General features: G+C 48.3%; 2 protein-coding genes across 3 annotated transcripts in view; one reads left to right on the forward strand and one right to left on the reverse strand.

Annotated features, from left to right (window-relative positions):
- Positions 1-18615, reverse strand: part of LOC140250996 (gamma-aminobutyric acid receptor subunit alpha-3-like) — a 76846-nt gene that overhangs the window by 15348 nt on the left and 42883 nt on the right. For both annotated transcript variants that reach the window (XM_072334177.1, XM_072334176.1), the window contains exons 5-8: positions 18264-18484; positions 9820-9902; positions 2161-2304; positions 858-1010 (exon numbers count right to left, since the gene is read on the reverse strand). In XM_072334177.1, coding sequence (XP_072190278.1) covers positions 858-1010; positions 2161-2304; positions 9820-9902; positions 18264-18484 — 601 coding nt within the window. The remainder of the gene's footprint in view (positions 1-857; positions 1011-2160; positions 2305-9819; positions 9903-18263; positions 18485-18615) is intronic.
- On the forward strand, positions 7776-8814 carry LOC140251024 (uncharacterized). The gene is made up of 2 exons (XM_072334231.1): positions 7776-8282; positions 8500-8814. Exons 1-2 carry the CDS (start codon positions 7776-7778, stop codon positions 8812-8814), a joined length of 822 nt encoding a protein of 273 aa, XP_072190332.1.

Consider the following 18615-nt stretch of genomic DNA (forward strand, 5'->3'; position numbering starts at 1 on the left):
TGTCAGGAAAGCACAGAGCAGTTCTGTTATATATTTGTGAAAGCTATTAATGCAAGTGCAATGCCTGAGACTTTGCCTCAGAGAGGGAATCTGAAAACAGTTGAAGAAAATAATAATAATATATTTACCATGTAGTTATACTGCTGCAGCTCAGGAGCCTGTTACATGGAGGTCTGACCAGGGGCACATTAGCAACTTCAAAGGTAGTGCATTAAATGCCTCCCCATGTATCTACCCTCTCCTCAACTCAAAAGTCAATACAGATAAGCAGACACAGTCAAATACATATAATTAGATGATCAATACCTTGATTACTGTTAATATTTATGACTTGGCTTGTAGCAAAACATGGGTAGGAGTATTTTTGCAGTGATTTAGTGGAAGAAACACTAGGAAGACACAGAGAGCTATTCTGAGAAATGGACATCAGCTTCATCAATGCCAGTGAGCTGGAGATCGGAGAAGACTAGTTCTGACTGCTATGTATTCATAAGGCATCCCATGGAAGGAGAAGCCATCCACTGGGGTCCCGAGTCAGCACTCCCTGGAAGGCAGCAGTCTATAGACTGCTTCAGCTCGTCTCCTCTGTGTGTGTGTGGACACCGATATTTGAACCCCAGATGCCACCAGCCCCGTCAGCCTGGGACAACACCCTGCAAACCCCGGGGCCACACGGGTAAGAGGAGCTGGCTCCAGAGGGCACTGAACTTGTCCACCTGCCAAAGGGATAGTGGAGGCAGATAGTCCATTGCATGTATCAAATTGTTCCGCCCTACAAAACCAGACAAAGGACTAATTTCCAACCATTTGCCTTCCCCTCCAGTGTGTCTGGGGACCCCCCACGCTCACAGACTCACCAAAAACTGTTCTGGCAGGGACAGACTCCCTGTTCAGCCAGAAGGAGACCTGGGACAGGATTACAGTCATGATGCAGGGCAGGTAGGTCTGGATGACGAAGTACCCGATCTTCCTCTTGAGGTGAAAGTGTGTGGTCATGACGACATACTCCCCTAGGGACACAACCAGTTAAGAGACACAGATCCACTGGGTGTTCCAGGATGGGCCAACTGAACACTAACCCATCTCCAAAGCAACAAAGATCTGCATTGAGTGAACCTGCAAACTCTTAGGTTTTCTGTGACAAGCCTGAAAATATTCTGCTTTTCCTCACTTTAATAATCTCAGAAAATAGGGCAAGTTCTGTGGTTTGGGCTGTAGACCAAAAGAGCAGCTGTCTCTATTTTCCTTCAGAGCCCTATTCATCCTCTCAAAGAAATGCACCAAAGCTTTGGATATTTTGCTGGATTATTGTGCCTTTTTGTTGTGAGTATGGCTCTGCTAAGTCATTACACACAAGAGCCTTTAGCAGCTTTCTTGCCATTTCAGGTTATTCATCTGTACATTTTACTACAACTTAAGTAGAGAGATGGGCCAGATATGATGACATTTAGTCCCCTGAACTCCCTACATTTCCCCAAGGGAGGTGATATGAGTTGTTACAGACAGACACTATTAAAATCAAGTGCAACAGAGAGGAAATATCCTCAAATGAGAGAACTACTGGTGCATACAGCAGAGAAAAAAAAGAAGAAGAAAAAAAGCTCAGAAAAGAAAATGGGAAAAATGAGAGAAACACACAAGATAACAGAAGCTATTAGTACCTGAATTCAGAGGGAAAGAGAGGAGGAGCAGATGGGAGAGAAAGATGATTAATACTGGTCATTAATCAGAGGAAGCAATTGTTTGGGAGAATCTTCTATTACCTATGATAATATTTGTGTAAGCAGATGCAGTGAAAATCACACATCATCGTGTTCTACTTGCCTCCCCTGCCTGCAGTGCTCTCCTGAGAGGCAGAAAAGGGATCCAAGACAAATGAACCCGCAGTACCAAGGACTAGCTGGGCAAAATGGGGCAGATTTTCCACACTACACATCATTTCTAGAGGATATGGGTGAAAACCCTACAAGCTAAACAACTTACTGCCTCGTAGTGACTGCCCCAGATGTCCCGAGCTACATTCTCCAACAGCGCCATGGTGCTTGCAGCCTGCAGGTACTACCAGTATCGTTATGCCAAATTGTGGCATTCAAAGCCCATGGGTCTATCTGGCCTTACAGTGTCCTCAACCTGTGCATCTTATCATGGTCCCACAAGTACCTGTGCTGGATCGAACCATCTCTGTCCCAACAACGTGGCCCAGCAGGTCATATTGGTTCAGGCGAGATCCACCCTTTGCTACTTCCACTGATTTATCCTTCCCCAGGGTCCAGGTGTAGATTACCTCTGTCTTTGTGTAGGCATCTGTGAAGGAAAAAGAAGAATGAGCTCATGCTTCTACCTGACCTAAAATACACCAACATTACCCTGTTGCCAAACTAATCCTTGCTATGCATTCCTCAGAGCCACATGGCTGAGCACAGCCAAGCGTGGCCAGAGACCAAGGCAGTTCAGCAGCTGCTAATCAAAGGAGCAAAAGGGAGCTACAGTTTTGGGAAAGCCCCACCATGACCTGACAAAGACTGGGACAGACCTGCTGGGAATGGCTGTGAAGACAGCTAACACAAAAATAGGGTTGATTTTTTTTGTTGTTGTTGCTTCAATTAAAAGCAAAAATTAAAAGCGTTTACCTTCAGGAGAAACTCTTTCCAAGTCTCACAGCTCAGTAGGTGGTGTGCCCTTCCACCAATCTGCTTTTTCTGCTGTGTGATGCTGTGCTTGCCAGAATGCAGGCAGCCCTCCTGGCAGTGAGGTAGGGCACTGCTGAGCAGAGCTTGCCATCACATTGCAACAGAGACAGCCGGCAAGGGCTGCTGGACTGCTGTAAGGGGCAGTACTGGGCTCAGAGCCAGGGCAAGCTTCCAGAGATCTGCGAGCTCCACTCTTCATCCAGCTTGCCCAATGCTTCTCTAAAACCAATGCGGTCATCATGGACTTCATGAGCCTTTCTGTCCAAAATCCTGCTTGTCCCCACAGCTGCTCCCTTTCCTAACAAAACCTCCACACACAATGTTGCAAGTCCTACAGTATCAGGAAATGAATTTTCATCACATGCTACCAGGTGATACAACACTTTGTTATACTCAAGCTTTCTGTCCAGATCCATAGTACTGCTCTTAGCAAGAACAAAGTTCACTAACTGCAAAATGCAGAAGGTTTTTCATTCATTTTAACCAACAGCTTCTTGTATTAAGACATCTCAACCTGGGGTCATGTCAAATCTACCATGAAGATTTCTCAACTCATGTTTTGTTCTTGATTGTATCCTTAGAGAACAAGAAGACAGGATGAAAATAGTTCAAAAACACCACACAGATCAACAAGTCCAACCGCCAACCCGTCCTGTCTGATAATGGAACCTGATATCGGAACATTAGGACTGAGGATAAGAAATCTGAGTATGCAATCATACTCATAGATACACAGAATCATAGAATGGCCCAGGTTGAAAAGGACCACAAAGATCATCTGGTTTAACCCTGTTCTATGTGCAGGGTCACACCAGACCAGGCTGCCCAGAACCACATCCAGTCAGGCCTTGAAGGCCTCCAGGGATGGGGCATCCACAGCCGCCTAGGTACTATTCCAGTGTGTTGCCACACTCTCTGTGAAAAACTACCTCCTAATATGCAACCTAAACCGCCCCCGGCCCAGTTTAAAGCCATTTCCCTTGTCCTGTCACTGTTTACACTCGTAAACAGGCTTTCCCGCTCTTGCTTATACGCTCCCTTCAAGTAGTGGAAGGCCTCAATGAGGTCTCCCCAGGGCCTTCTCTTCATCAAGCTAAACAAGCCCAGTTCCCTCAACCTTTCTTCACCGGAGAGGTGCTCCAGCCCCAGATTAAACCCCTGTATGCCAAGAGGAAGATGGCAAGAGCCTGTGAAACCACAACCAGGAAGCAGCAAGCACCCGGGTATTTTCAGATAGGGACTGCTCAGTCAGTGCCTCAGATTAGAGAAACAAGAAATCTTTAATAGAACTGGAGAGCATCTCACGATGCCACAAAGTCACCTAGAAGAAGATCAAAGAAGAAATACTAGTCCTAGTCAGGTTCACAGATGGAAATAAACTTCCTACAGAAGTGTACCCGATGAAGGCTTTGCTGGAAAAGTCTTCCTCGGGGAAATTAGAGGTTCCTGTCTGCCTACTGGTTTAAGTAGCATAAATATCTTGCATCTTATTTCCTTACATACGTCCATAACTAACAAGGATGCCCCACCCCATTTCCCCAGCCAACAGTCACCTCTCTGTGAGGTCACCGTGATGCAGCACGGTCACCGTGGTGACATCTGTGAACACCCCGACCCACGGCCCACTCCTCACACCACTGGTGCCATTGCGCTCCATCCTGCTGCTGGCAGGACGACCCTTGCTGGCCGAGGAGACCGCTGTGGACAGAAATTTCTGTCAGGGCAAAGAGTTCCTAATTAAAAATGGAGACATCTTCATCAGAAACTCCTCAAGTTTCTGTGCCAAACGCTGAGTCGGCAGACTCGGCTTCTGCTGTCCCTCAAAGACGGGCTAAGAGAACAGCTCGGGATGCTGCCCTAGGAGCGGCACGAGAAGCAAACACTTCTCAGGGCTCACAGGAGGAATCCCGAGCAAAAAGACCACGGCATCGTCTTTCCACAAAGGGCTCTTGCAAAGCCCACGACTCGTCATCCCTATTTCTACGCAAGCTCCGTCAAATTGTGGACAGCAATCTCTTCCAGTCCATCCGGTGGGGCGACGATGAGAGCTGCATTGTGATAGAGGAAACCTGCTTCAGAACTGAAGTGCTGGGAAGGACAGGACCTCTACACGCTCTCAACATTGGTAGCATGAAAGCTTTCGTTCACCAGCTCCATCTGCATGGATTCTTCATCGTGGACAGCGATTTGCCAACATTTGCTTCACGAGCAAAATTCCCAACAGCCGGAGCCGCGTCTGCTTCTAGTGAGGTACGCAGTCCCCAGCCCATGGGACACCTCTCGGGACAGGTGGGATTGGTGGCCGGTTGCACCTGAGGGGGCTGCGAGTTGGTTGGTGCTATTTGGGTTTCCAAACCCGCTTTCCTGCTTTGGAAAATCCTCAAAGTTTGAATTAGTAGTTATGGTAGCTTTGTCTTTTCCAGTCTGGAAATGGTGGCATCTCACTCTTCTCCTCTGCATTTTGCAGTTACTCTGCTACTACAACCCCAGTTTCAAGAAAGAGTACCCGTGTCTGCTAAGATGGTCCAAGCAAAGAGCTGGCGTACGAAGGAGAGCATCAGCTGCGTTCCCACCAGAGCTGGATTTGGAGGACGGCCCCCTGAGCAGCCCTCCAAAGAGACGGCGAGGCCCTGCAGCATCAGCGGGCACTGAGCCTGCTGGTAGCAACCAGGATACTGCTCCTGCTGCAGCTGCTGCTCCTCCATCTCCTGAACCAAACGGTCCTTCTCCACCAGGGCTGGGACCAGATAGCGGAGCTGGAGGCGACGGGGTTGGACGTTAGCATAACTTAGGCTGTAGAAAATAGAGAACCTAGGTATCAAGCATATAGATTGTAGAAGTTATTGAAATAAATGTTCTTAATATTTTCCAGTTGTCCTGTTCCCTCATTTGACAGTTACTCTTCCTGTGCCCAAGGCTGGGGGGGACTTCAGGGAGATCTCATTTCTCTGACCTGGTCCAAGCAATGTGGGGAGAACACAGCGGGCGCGGGGAGGTACAGGCTGTGAGCTGGAGCTGCCTCAAGTGCCCGATCCCCTTCCTTCTCTCTGCCTGTCGTCTCTGGGTGGATGCCACCATTCAACCTGTGAGGACCCTGGGGGTCACGGAGGTGTATTTGACTGTCCTGTGAGCAGCATGTGTATGGCAGCAGCACTGCCCTTCTGCTAAGCAAGCTGAGCCATGCTGAGCCTCTTGCCAGGGAGCAGCTTCCAGCTGTGGGCAGCTTTATGGTGCAAACACTGATTGAATCCTGCTCCAACAGAAGAGGTGAGCTCAGGTACCACGCAGGTGGGCGCTTTGGAAATACTCATACTGGCATTCATCAGGGACAGCTCTCTGAGCTGCTTGTTTCAGACTTCCCAACATTAAGAGGAGCCCTAACTAGTGCTCTAGCAGAAATGTGCACATCCATCTTCTTTCCTCACTGAGAAAATAATTAGCTATCGAGTTATCTGACCTCTTGGAAGTCTCATATTAATCCCAAACTTTAAGACTGAGGTCTGAGATTTTATCCAGCTTGGGGAGAGAGAGTTTTCTCCCCAGATCAGACCTTGTGGCAGTCAAAAATGGGATCACGACTCTCTCTTGCTCCCTGAGTGGTGCATAACAATGGTGTTATAAAAAATGGTAATCTCTTTAGAAAGGAAAGGCCTCGTTTTGCTTGGCAGGTGTTCTTTATTTTTCCTAGCAGAGGGTGTGAGAAACTGCAACTGGAATCTCTGGTTGGCTTCCCAAGGTACTACTGTGATACTTTAATGATGTAATTCCCATCAAAGGAGCATTTTCACTTGTTCTCCTGACCTATTGGTGTACGTTTGGTGCAAAATGAACTGCATTTCTATCAGCCCTGCCATCTCAGGCCCAGAGAAAGAAACAAGGCTGTGATAGTGATGCAGTGAATGGGCTCTTCATCCTGCTAATCCCTATGAGGGTGCAGAAGGATGTCTTGCCAGCACACTCCAGGGCCATGAGCTCTTCAGATGAACACTGGTGTGATGCTGTTCACCTCTACAGCTCCCACTAGCAGTGGTTCTGGTCCAAGGAGCAATAATTTGGTGCTTCCTGGACTGATTACCTCTTGCTCCTGCAAGGCTGCAGGTTATATTGGTGCTGTCTGGACCCTTTTCTCACCCAATCCATCAGATGAGATGCACCAGGGCACAATTTGGATGCAAGCCCTTCCCGTGCATTCCAGGTCCCAGAAACACCCCTGGAGACATAGGAGGTGCCCAGCCTACAGGGATGGGGCATCCACAGCCTCCTTGTGCAACCTGTTCCAGTGCGTCGCCACCATCTGTGTGAAAAACTTCCTCCTAATATCTAACCGAAACCTCTCCTGGCCCAGTTTAAAGCCATTTTCCCTTGTCCTATCAGTATCCACAGTCATAAAGAGACTTTCCCCGTCCTCATTTATATGCTCTCTTCAAGTATTGGAAGGCCTCGATGAGGTCTCTCCAGGGTCTTCATCAAGCTAAACAAGCCCAGTTCCCTCAACCCTTCTACACCGAAGGAGGAAGATGGCAAGAGCTTGTGAAACCACAACCAGGAAGCAGCAAGCACCCTTGGTATATTCAGATAGGGATTGCTCAGTCAGTGCCTCAGATTAGAGAAACAAGAGATCTTTAATAGAACTTGAGAGCATCTCTCGATGCCACAAAGTCACCTAGAAGCAGATCAAAGAAGAAATACTAGTCCTAGTCAGGTTCACAGATGAAATCAAACTTCCTACAGAAATGTACCCGATGAAGGCCTTGCCGGAAAAGTCTTCCTCGGGGAAATTAGAGGTTTCTGTCTGCCTACTGGTTTATGTAGCATAAATATCTTGCATCTTATTTCCTTACATACGTCCGTAGCTAACAAGGATGCCCCACCCCATTTCCCCAGCCAACAGTCACCTCTCTGTGAGGTCACCGTGATGCAGCACGGTCACCATGGTGACGTCTGTGAACACCCCGACCCACGGCCCACTCCTCACACCACTGGTGCCATTGCGCTCCATCCTGCTGCTGGCAGGACGACCCTTGCTGGCCGAGGAGACCGCTGCGGACAGAAATTTCTGTCAGGGCAAAGAGTTCCTAATTAAAAATGGAGACATCTTCATCAGAAACTCCTCAAGTTTCTGTGCCAAACGCTGAGTCGGCAGACTTGGCTTCTGCTGTCCCTCAAAGACGGGCTAAGAGAACAGCTCGGGATGCTGCCCTAGGAGCGGCACGAGAAGCAAACACTTCTCAAGGCTCACAGGAGGAATCCTGTGCAAAAAGACCACGGCATCATCTTTCCACAAAGGGCTCTCGCAAAGCCCACGACTCGTCATCCCTCTTTCTACGCAAGCTCCGTCAAATTGTGGACAGCAATCTCTTCCAGTCCATCCGGTGGGGCGACGATGAGAGCTGCATTGTGATAGAGGAAACCTGCTTCAGAACTGAAGTGCTGGGAAGGACAGGACCTCTACACGCTCTCAACATTGGTAGCATGAAAGCTTTCGTTCACCAGCTCCATCTGCATGGATTCTTCATTGTGGACAGCGATTTGCCAACATTTGCTTCACGAGCAAAATTCCCAACAGCCGGAGCCGCGTCTGCTTCTAGTGAGGTACGCAGTCCCCAGCCCATGGGACACCTCTCGGGACAGGTGGGATTGGTGGCCGGTTGCACCTGAGGGGGCTGCGAGTTGGTTGGTGCTATTTGGGTTTCCAAACCCGCTTTCCTGCTTTGGAAAATCCTCAAAGTTTGAATTAGTAGTTATGGTAGCTTTGTCTTTTCCAGTCTGGAAATGGTGGCATCTCACTCTTCTCCTCTGCATTTTGCAGTTACTCTGCTACTACAACCCCAGTTTCAAGAAAGAGTACCCGTGTCTGCTAAGATGGTCCAATCAAAGAGCTGGCGTACGAAGGAGAGCATCAGCTGCGTTCCCACCAGAGCTGGATTTGGAGGACGGCCCCCTGAGCAGCCCTCCAAAGAGACGGCGAGGCCCTGCAGCATCAGCAGGCACTGATCCTGCTGGTAGCAACCAGGATACTGCTCCTGCTGCAGCTGCTGCTCCTCCATCACCTGAACCAAACGGTTCTTCTCCACCAGGGCTGGGACCAGACAGCGGAGCTGGAGGCGACGGGGTTGGACGTTAGCATAACTTAGGCTGTAGGAAATAGAGATCCTAGGTAGCTAGCATATAGATTGTAGAAGTTCCTGAAATAAATGTTCTTAATATTTTCCAGTTGTCCTGTCCTGTTCCCTCATTTGACAGTTACTCTTCCTGTGCCCAAGGCTAGGGGGTGCTTCAGGGAGATCTCATTTCTCTGACCTGGTCCGAGAAATGAGGGGAGCACACGGCGGGAGCGGGGAGGTACAGGCTGTGAGCTGGAGCTGCCTCAAGTGCCCGATCCCCTTCCTTCTCTCTGCCTGTCCTCTCTGGGTGGATGCCACCGTGGCAATGAGCCATTCAACCTGTGGGGATCCCTGGGGGTCACAGAGGTGTATTTGACTGTCCTGTGAGCAGCATGTGTCTGGCAGCAGCACTGCCCTTCTGCTCAGCAAGCTGAGCCATGCTGAGCCTCTTGCCAGGGAGCAGCTTCCAGCTGTGGGCAGCTTTATGGTGCAAATGCTGATTGAATCCTGCTCCAACAGACGAGGCGAGCTCTGGTACCGCGCAGGTGGGCTCTTTGGAAATACTCATAGTGGCAGTCATCAGGGACAGCTCTCTGAGCTGCTTGTGTCAGACCTCCCAATGTTCAGTAGAGAAATTAGTAAAAAATACCCAGAGAACCCCCAGAGTTAATAATTGGTCAAGCAGATGTGTAGGTGGATACTAGTAAGACTGGGAGTAGCTTTCACCTCACCAACAGACCGCAAATCCTCCCTAAATCAGGGCTTGATTTGTGTTGGGTCTGAGACTCACAGTCTGCCTGCCATTCATTTGAGAGCAGGCTGCCTGATGATGTTCCCTGCTCATTTCCAATGGCAGCAGGAATTATGTGCAAGATACCACAAACAAATTTTTGTTCATGCTCCCATCAGAAACAGTGCTATAACTAATAAAACCATTACTAAAACACTGGTAGGCATTAGCCATGTAAAGGATTGTTCTTTAGTTTTGAATCCACCTCTTTATAGAGCGTGATCAATGTACTTACAGCTCCCAAATTTCAGTGGGCATGCGTGCACATCCATTGGGAAGTCCTCCAGGTGCATGGGGCACTCTGCATGAATGGTTAGCCTATGAGAGAGAACACAAGGCATGATTAGAAACACCAGGCTGCAGAGGATCCCACCTGGCCCTCCTGCCATGACATCTTTACATTGGATCCATCAAAGACAACAAAGGCCTCGATGTGGTCACTAACCTCTGGTTCTCTGGGCAGAAGGCCATCAGCTGCTGAGAGCAGCAGGCACACCAAGCTGGCCACATTTCGTGTTTTATGAACTCAGCCCTACTGACTGAGTTCATCTTTATCCACTCAGTGCAATCAGAAAATCTGCCAAAGCCCAGGACTTTTGTTTGCTTATGAACTGTGCACGAAGAGCTCATTAATGCCTGGTGCCAGGGGATAGATAACTCATGGACTATGCTGGGAAACAGGGGGAAACTGCTTCCAGGGACAACTAACAGAGGTTTTTCTTCCCAGTGGCCTGGAAGGAGCTGAGGGCTCAGATTATTCAGTGAAGCCACAGTGTGCTTCAGGTACGCTGAACAAAGTCAGAGCCACGTGCATGTGGGGCACCACAGCTCATGTCCCCAGCCTGTGGTGGTGGCACTGTAGAGGTTGCACACAGCAGACGCAGAATCGTGCATCCTGGTGCTGTTTTGAGACTGCAGGACAACACGTGCTCTTTAAGCATCCATCATATCCCAGTGGGATGCCCTGTCAGGAAGCAGCCTCACACAGGTGGTGCAGCCATCATCACAGCATGCTGCAGAACACAGGGCCAGGAATGAAAGGATCCATTATAAAGGGCTCTAAAAAAGGAAGCTCTAAACTCTTCCTTCTTGAAGTATTAAAAAGCCTGCAGACTAGGAGGGAGAGCCAGAACAGATGACTTCCCAGGAGGCTTCTAATGCCATCTTCTTTGGTGGTACAGTTTGGTCTAAAAAATACCCACTTCTGATGGCTCAGAAATAACAGCCTCTTACAGAAGCAAGAAGGGATGGAAGGGACGAGTGCACAGCCTGAAGGGTAAAGGTTGCCTGTGGAAAACTCAGGTCAAGAGACACAATGGGAATATTCCAGCAAGACATATTGCTTTAGCTGCAAGATGGTTTTCTTACAAAAGAAAATGGTGGGATTAGTTACTGTCCACAGAAAATGTTGAGGCTTTGTCAAACGTGAAAGGAACCCTAGAAAAAATAAGGGGTGCAGATTTGGTCTGCAAGAAATAAAGACAAAGAAAGAAGATAATAAGGAAAAGAATATTTAAAAAAAAATAGAAAAAGAAAGAAAAAGAGCAGATGCTTTCATTGATGAAATGATTCTAGAAAGAAAAATAGAGGATTACTTTTTAAAGTTGGCATTGAAGAGTTTTGTTGGACAGAAGTAAGCACTTCCCAACACATGCTAAGCACCTCTGAGGGGAAAACAAGCAGGGGAAAGGTGGTTTGGGGCCAGTGGGGATCTGCAGCCACTCAGCAAGGACAGAAGCTGTGGTGATGATGGCTGCAGGTGGCAGATGACAAGCAGGACTGAGCTCTGTGCCAGGGATGGAGCAACAGCACGCTCCTGAGCTGCTTCGCTTCAGCTGCTGTAGCATGGAAAAAAACCCTGCCAGCAATGAAGTTTGCTATGCTGGATGAAGGAAGGAACCTGGTGATTTTGGACCCATATCCAGTCTCGTTGCTTTTAGAGGATGTGCAGAAGCTGGCATCCCAGGCAGAGGCACTAGAGAGGTGGAGGAGCAGAGCTGTAAGCTGCCACAACTCCAGTGGTGTAGGGTGACCAAAGTGCACGAACAGGAGCCTCCAAAGCACTCACAATGGTTATAAAATCCAGCAAATGCATCCTTTGGAGAAGTCTGCAAGGATAGGCATGTGACCCCATTGCAGTCTACATCTTAGTCTTGTATGGTGTGGCAAAGAAAACAAGTGAGGAAAGTGGTTATGCTGCCATAACAGTGGTTTCCTGTGGCCTTCTGCATCTCTGCCCAGAGTAGGTCAGTGGTACCTCTCTGTTCTGTAATTCAACAGAATGCTCATTTCTGCTGTTTTTCAGTGCCAGGTACAACTGTCCTGTCTACAGTGGGCACATCCACCCCTGAAACAACCATACAAACAGCAGCTCCCACACTCAGGGCAGGCTCAGTTCTGGTAAGCACAATCAACTAACTCAGCACCAGCAGGATTTGGCCCCAAACACCCTTACAGAGATGTTGGTCTCTCAGCCCAACCACAGTTGATGCAAGGCTGCATACTCTGGTCAAGTAGTCAGAGGTTTAGTGTATCTGTGTAGACTCTAAGTCCAACAATGGAGACCAGTGGATGTTTATGGAGAAGTACAAAAGCCAGGGAAATTCAGAGCTCTTGACAAGTGTATCAGCACACTGGTGCAATTACTTTCTTCTGAGGACCCAAATGATTCTACCAACCAACTGCTCCTTCACTTTGATGTCTCTTTTTGCAGTCTGGATGAAAACTAAGACTTCATGAAGCAGGTATTAAAACCTGGTAGCAAGTTGTGGGTTAGACAGCCTTGCTCCTCTCATTCTGTGTCTTGTTAAATGTGCCAGCTTGAAGACGGAGAGCTTCATTGTTTGCAAGCATGTCCTCACCACCTTTATCACTCTATTCTTTCTGTTTCCTTTCCAACTGCACTGGACTTTTTGCTTCTAGTATTTGTCATTGTCACTTGCATAAAGTGCTGATGCACAAAATTTAGCATTCCACCTGTCTCTCTCAGGAGGCCAGACAAGACTTTTCCTTTTAACCTTCCTGATATTTCTTCGGCTTCACCAATGGCTTTGTTATTTCAAAAGGCTCTTAGCTGGGTGTTCCCAAAAGCCAACTTTTCCAAAGGACTTTTCTTCCTGCTCAGCGCTTTACTTCTGATGTGTTCCGAATCCTGAGAGAGCAGAATGGCCTTTTTCATCCACTGTACTGACTGCGAATTTTGGTTGTGATCTACAGCTATGGATAAGGATGAACACCAACAACTCGAGAGACCACAGACTGTGGGTCCAGTGGCTGAGTGCCATTCAGAGCAGCCAGAAAGGGTCTCAGAGGGGGCCAGGCAGCAGCAGAGCTGGGCACAAGTTGGCTTTGGCCCTACCCTCCTACCCAATCCAGGCCATAGCCAACATAAGCAACTGCTATCAAGGGAAAGAGACAGATTTATAACAGCACTGAATGGCTTTAGTTGTGTGGGAAAACAGTGGTCACATTTTACATCTGAAGTGTGTTTTAATAGCTGAGTCAGTAAGAAAAAACAAAATACAATAAATCCATCAACAAGCTACTAGAAAAGCAACCTAATCTTCCACCTTTACCACCCACAATTGGAGGAGGGTTTTTAAGTCTCCTGAAATTAAATAAGAACGCCGTATCATCACAGTGAGATGAGTCTGGTTCAGCAATTTCAGCTAGCCTGAAGTCAGCACGTTCGCAGACAATGCTTGCTGAAGGGAAAAGGAGTGCAGCATTCCTGTTCTCAGATATTCTCCTTGGCCTGAAGCCTCTGCCTTTGCCCCACTTGCACTGCCTCCCCGAGAAGCTCTGTCCCACCACCCCATGTGCACTGCTCACGGCTTCCACCCCTCTGCACCCCTTGGCTATCTTTCACCCCCCTCCACCATGCCCTCTCCAGCACAAGCTCATCTTTCAGAGCACTAATTAGCAAGTATTTAGGTGAGCTGCGGCATCAATCACTGCTTAGCAGAGTGCCCACATTCCCCCCTCCCCCCAGCCTTCCCTGCCACCTCTTGTTGCTGGAAGAGGACTCCTCAGCACCATATGCTCTGCCTAATGAAACGTCAAAATGTCAGACTAAGAGGAATGTATCTCGCTTCCCAGACAATTACCACTGCCTCTGCAGCACTTGGGTAGAACAGTTTGTTGCAGAAAGCCTCACCTTTGCCCCTGACCCCGTACCAGCTTGCCACGGAGGTTTGCTTCATCACTCAGGTTCAGGTCTGGACATCTGAGCCTTGAAATGCCATCACAAAGCCTAACCAGAATGTGAAAAATAGCCAGACTGCCAGCAACCACATCCTGCAGCTGGTGCATCCTTCAGCTCTTATGTCCCAGCCACAAGCAATAACTTGTTCAGAACTGTCTTGAAATTGAACTGCAGACCCCTCGTGTTTTCCCTCTGCTTTGCTGCCACAGCAGCACCAGAAGTGGAACACCCAGCGAGAAGCCATGTTTTCCTCTTTAAAGTCACGGGAAGCCCTTTGAACTGCTCAACACAATGGCAAGAAGAGTGAGTCAGGCTAAACATACCTCTCCCAGGGCTGGGTACAACAAACCTCTTCAGCTGTGTTCTCATGGTTACCGGCAGCTTAGCGAAGCCTTTGATGTGTCATTAGAGCCCCTGTCGTTACCTGCCTCGTGCTGCAGGATGAGCGAGAGCCGTGGTCCAATTTCTGGGATGCAAAAAGTAATAATCCTTCGGTGTACGCGTGGCACAAAAACATGACAGCACCCTGCGCAGCAAAGCCAACTTTGTTTATGCTGAGGATATTGCTCGAGGTTTGTCCTGATTTCTCCTCCAGGAGATTCACTAATAACCACAGTCAGGATGGATTGGTGGTGTCCGTGGTTCGGGCTGAGCTCAAATCTAGGTTAGGTTTAATTGCTGGGGTTTGAGTTTGAAAGCCATGTTGTTACTGGAATCCTTGTGGTGGATATAAAAGCACCAAATTCACTCTGCAGCCCTCAGAGATTTCAGCCTGTGATGGCAGGAATGCAGGGAGATGAGGTGATCTCTGAAGATTTCTCTCTCTTGGGACAGCCTGCAGAAAACCAAGCTTGGAAAATAGGTTGTTTTTTGCCTTTGGATCCACACTGGAAACAGTCTGAAAGACAGAAGCTTCAAACTGGCTCTGCAAACATCAGCTCATCTAATCAGCTGTGTGCATTCTCAGCAGTCTGCTTTGGTCTATTTGTGCTGTTGTCTATAACTAAGGCCAAGGTGGGATGAAGCCAGAGAGCTGTCAAATAGTCCAAAGTGCCCAGAGGAGCTGGTTCTGTGGTGTCTGAGCTGCTCTTCTGGCAAAGAATTATGGTTGCACCTCCATCATGTGGAGTAAAGACAGTAAAGACAACACAGAGGCTTGGCTGGGAGTGACCCTGCAGGACCCTGTGACTTCAAACAGCAGCCTGGGTGTCACCAGCCCTAATCATGCTGCAGTGAAGTACAGGGCTTGTTATCCAGGGCCATGGCCCAGCAGGACTTCATGTGCCCTGCGCATCTCTGTGCCTCACTTTCCCTCCTGCTGTGCCCCTAATTCAACCAGGGCTTCACTTCTCCTTTCCAGGTGCACATTGCTTTCCGCAGTACAGGTTCCTCAGGCACGCAGCCGAATGCGTCAGCCCGACAGTTAAAGAAAACATCCTCTGAGTGCATAACTTGAGCACATATTGTCTGGGAAGCACTTTGACAATAAGCACAAAGCCTCAACATGCCACTCCGACAGCCCCTCTGAAGAGCAGAAGAGCTCTTTAAAGCCTGGATTCATACAGTCGAATCCCTTCAGCACAGCATCAAGTTTTCTCTGTTTTCATGTTTCAAGGCCAGGAAGAACCAGAACATTATCGATGTGCCCCACACAATTGGAGGCAGAGATTACATCCAGAGATTGCTGCAGCAGCCGAGTTTTTGTCCATGCCTTATGTAAATCCATGCGCAATCCCTGGTTTGCTGCACTCAGCTCTGACACTGGTGCTTTGAGGCCCTGGCTGGGCTTTGTGAGCTACTCAGATCGTGTAGGAGCTCCAGAAACAAGACAGCAGAGGCAGGGTTACATGATAAGGCTGTGTTTCCTACACCCTCAAAGGCAGCCAGAGCAACAGGGAAGAGGCTGAGGGATCAGTAACTCATGGCTCAGCAGTCAGAAGGAAGGTAACAGAGAAACACCATTTTGTTCCACGGTCACAAAGGTCATCTCATCACCCCGGTGCCAAACCTGAGCCAGGGGTCAGATGTCTGCACTGTTGGCACTGCACTGACCTCTGAGGAGGACGGGAGGTTGTGTCCTTGGAGGTGTTCAAGACCAGGTTGGATGGGGCTCTGGGCAACCTGATCTAGTAAAGACGTATGTTTGGTGGCCCTGCTAGGCAGGGGGGTTGGAACTACATGATCCTTGAGGTCCCTTCCAACCCGGGTCATTCTGTGATTCTGTGATTCTGTGAGGAGTCTGTGCTGTGACTAAGGGCAGTTTCTGGATGCCCAGCTACAGTGGGTGTGTGACTCCTTGAAGCTCAGATCAGTGACAAAGAGGCTCTCTTTGGGAGTTATAAATACTGTCACACAGGTGTAATTTTGCTGGATGCATGTGTCAGATGTTCTGTTCCACCAGAGCAACTTCATCCATAAATGTAAGCCTTGACTGAGAGAAGTTGGCTTTCACAGCAGGATAAATAGCAAGAAACATGTCTCTAATTGCACATCAGCAGAGCTGATCCCTCAAGGATATTGGCTGGTACAAGGTAAAGGAGAAGGATATGTCTCAGGAGTCAAACTGCATGGCAAAGTTCCAGTCCTGACTGAACTTGGAAGGGACTGCCTGGGTGAGAGGCAGAACGCAGCCCTGACAGCCCTGCCCATCTGTCCTGACAGCAGGAGGTCCACATGCACTATGGCTCTCAGTGATGGGCAATACAACATGTGATATCTGGTCCTCACCCGAGCGGGATCTTCACCTTGCAAAGACGTATATTTAAGAGGGACAAGAGCAGACACAAAGGTGTTTCCTCTGTGGCTTCCTTCATCCCCCCTCCTTCCATGGGAATGGGCTAAGCTGAAGGATGAACTGAATTTACTTAACAGTCCCCATGACTCTCCTTCCTTCAAGAAGCTCATTCCCAAAAGCCTCATGAAGCCGGCACGTGCCCAGCCCTAAATGGAAGAGCAAATTCAATACTTTCTCTGTCACACAAAACTTGCTGAAGGTAATGGTTGTTTGCTGAATAAAGAACAAGGTAAGTGACATAAAAACCCTGAAATTAGGTCTTTTTACTGCCTTGTGCCAGTAGTTCCTCTAATACTGTACAGTCAGACAATGATACAAACTGGGGGAGTGTTAGTCATCCACACGCAGGTCAGACAGCCAGAAACAGAACTGAGCCCTCAAGTCAAATTGGGCTTCTCTCTTCATTTACCCCATCTGCCTTGGTAACATGAGATCCCTGATGTTCAGAGACCCAAACCCCTGGGGCACTGGCAAGATTAGCTCATATCTGAGAGCTGCTGCACAAAAGCAGAGCATTGTTTATCAATGTAGGCTGTAAAACTTGCTGACATCGTAGATCAGCAGCCAGCACTGCTATGAAGAGATGAAATCCTGACTGGTCCTCAGAAAGCAGAGGTGAAAGCAGAGGTTGGCATCTCAGCCAACCAAACCCACAGAGAGGTGTGTTACTAGTCTAGATTGGCTTGAAGATGGAGGCAGAGAGAATAATTTTTGAAGACAAAAATGTACACCTTTCTGTAAACACCAAAGTACCATTTCTGTGCATCTATGAATAGCTTGCTGCTTCATTTATAGGTCTGTTTACCTTGGAAAGTGGATTAGCACATCATCCCCAGGCGGCAAACATTATTTACATGGGTGAATAGCTATCAAGCATATAGGAACCTCTTGACAGTTCCTGAATGAACACATACTTAACCCAATCTCCACCTGTCGCAGTCTGTGATAAGTGCACATACCAGAGCTGTTCTTGAGAGATGCAGAGCATTCCCCAAGCATGGTTCCCAGCAACCACCCATATGCAGAAGGGAGGCCACATTGCTGGAGCTCACAGCGGAATGAGACAGCTTGCAATGCAGCCTGAGGATTCATGCTGCACATGGCTGCCCTGTGGCCGGGACTTCTGTAGGAGACCATTCTTTAAAAGCTGTTAATTTTTTTCCTAGTGATGATCACTGACTAGACAGGTTGGGATTTTGGATTCCATGAAGCAGGAAGAAAGCCCTTGTTCTCACAAGCAAACCTTGCAGGGCTCTGGGGCAATATGCCAAACAAATTCAGATCTGTTCTCAAGCTGCTGGAGAATACCAAATTCTCCCCTTCTGATGTTTCCTACCATCACCAAAATCCTGACTTCGTATCCCATCAGAGATCAGGAACAAAAATAACCACAGAGGCAAGGAAGTTCCTCAAACTATAGAATTAAATACTTGCACCTCATCACAGAAAAGAAAAAAAGTCAACATGAATGATGAGAAAAAAGCTACCTGCACAAATGTGCTGAAGTTAAGGACCAGTGATGCTACATAGGTAAGAAATAAGGATAGTAGGGACAGCAGTGGGCTGACACTCTGCTATGCTAACAGTCAGCGGGAGTCCATACAGTTGTCACATACCCTTTGGGTCCCATTATAGCTTGCATGTGTACCTGGAAGACCCTGTCCCAGAGCCACGAACTCACCTCATTGTATACAGGAGCGTGCCGTTATCCACGAGGCGCAGTAGCTTGTTGGGTGTTGTCATGTTATGGGCAACAGATTTCTTCCCATTGTGGAAGAAAGTATCGGGAGTCCAGATCTTACTGGCCAGCAGGTTGTTCAGAGGAAGGATCTTCATGGGACCATCGAACTTCAGCCTCTCGTCTCTCCAGGATTGCCGGAAAAAGACATCAATGGTGTACTCCTTTGTGGAGAAAGGAGAGAAAAGTGAGTCTTCCCCTTTCTGCAAACACCTTTAATACTTCACAATCAGTGATACTAACTGGGGGAGCATTGGTCATCTACAAGCATGTCAGACAGCCACAAGTCAGACCA

This window comes from Excalfactoria chinensis, chromosome 4 (assembly GCF_039878825.1).
Source record: "Excalfactoria chinensis isolate bCotChi1 chromosome 4, bCotChi1.hap2, whole genome shotgun sequence".
NCBI classification, from domain to species: domain Eukaryota; kingdom Metazoa; phylum Chordata; class Aves; order Galliformes; family Phasianidae; genus Excalfactoria; species Excalfactoria chinensis.

Excerpts from the sequence above, each read along its gene's own strand:
- LOC140251024 (XM_072334231.1), top strand. The coding sequence starts at position 7,776 with ATGGAGACATCTTCATCAGAAACTCCTCAAGTTTCTGTGCCAAACGCT. Across the intron at positions 8,283-8,499 it reads CCGCGTCTGCTTCTAGTGAG|TTACTCTGCTACTACAACCC; the intron begins GTACGCAGTCCC and ends TGCATTTTGCAG.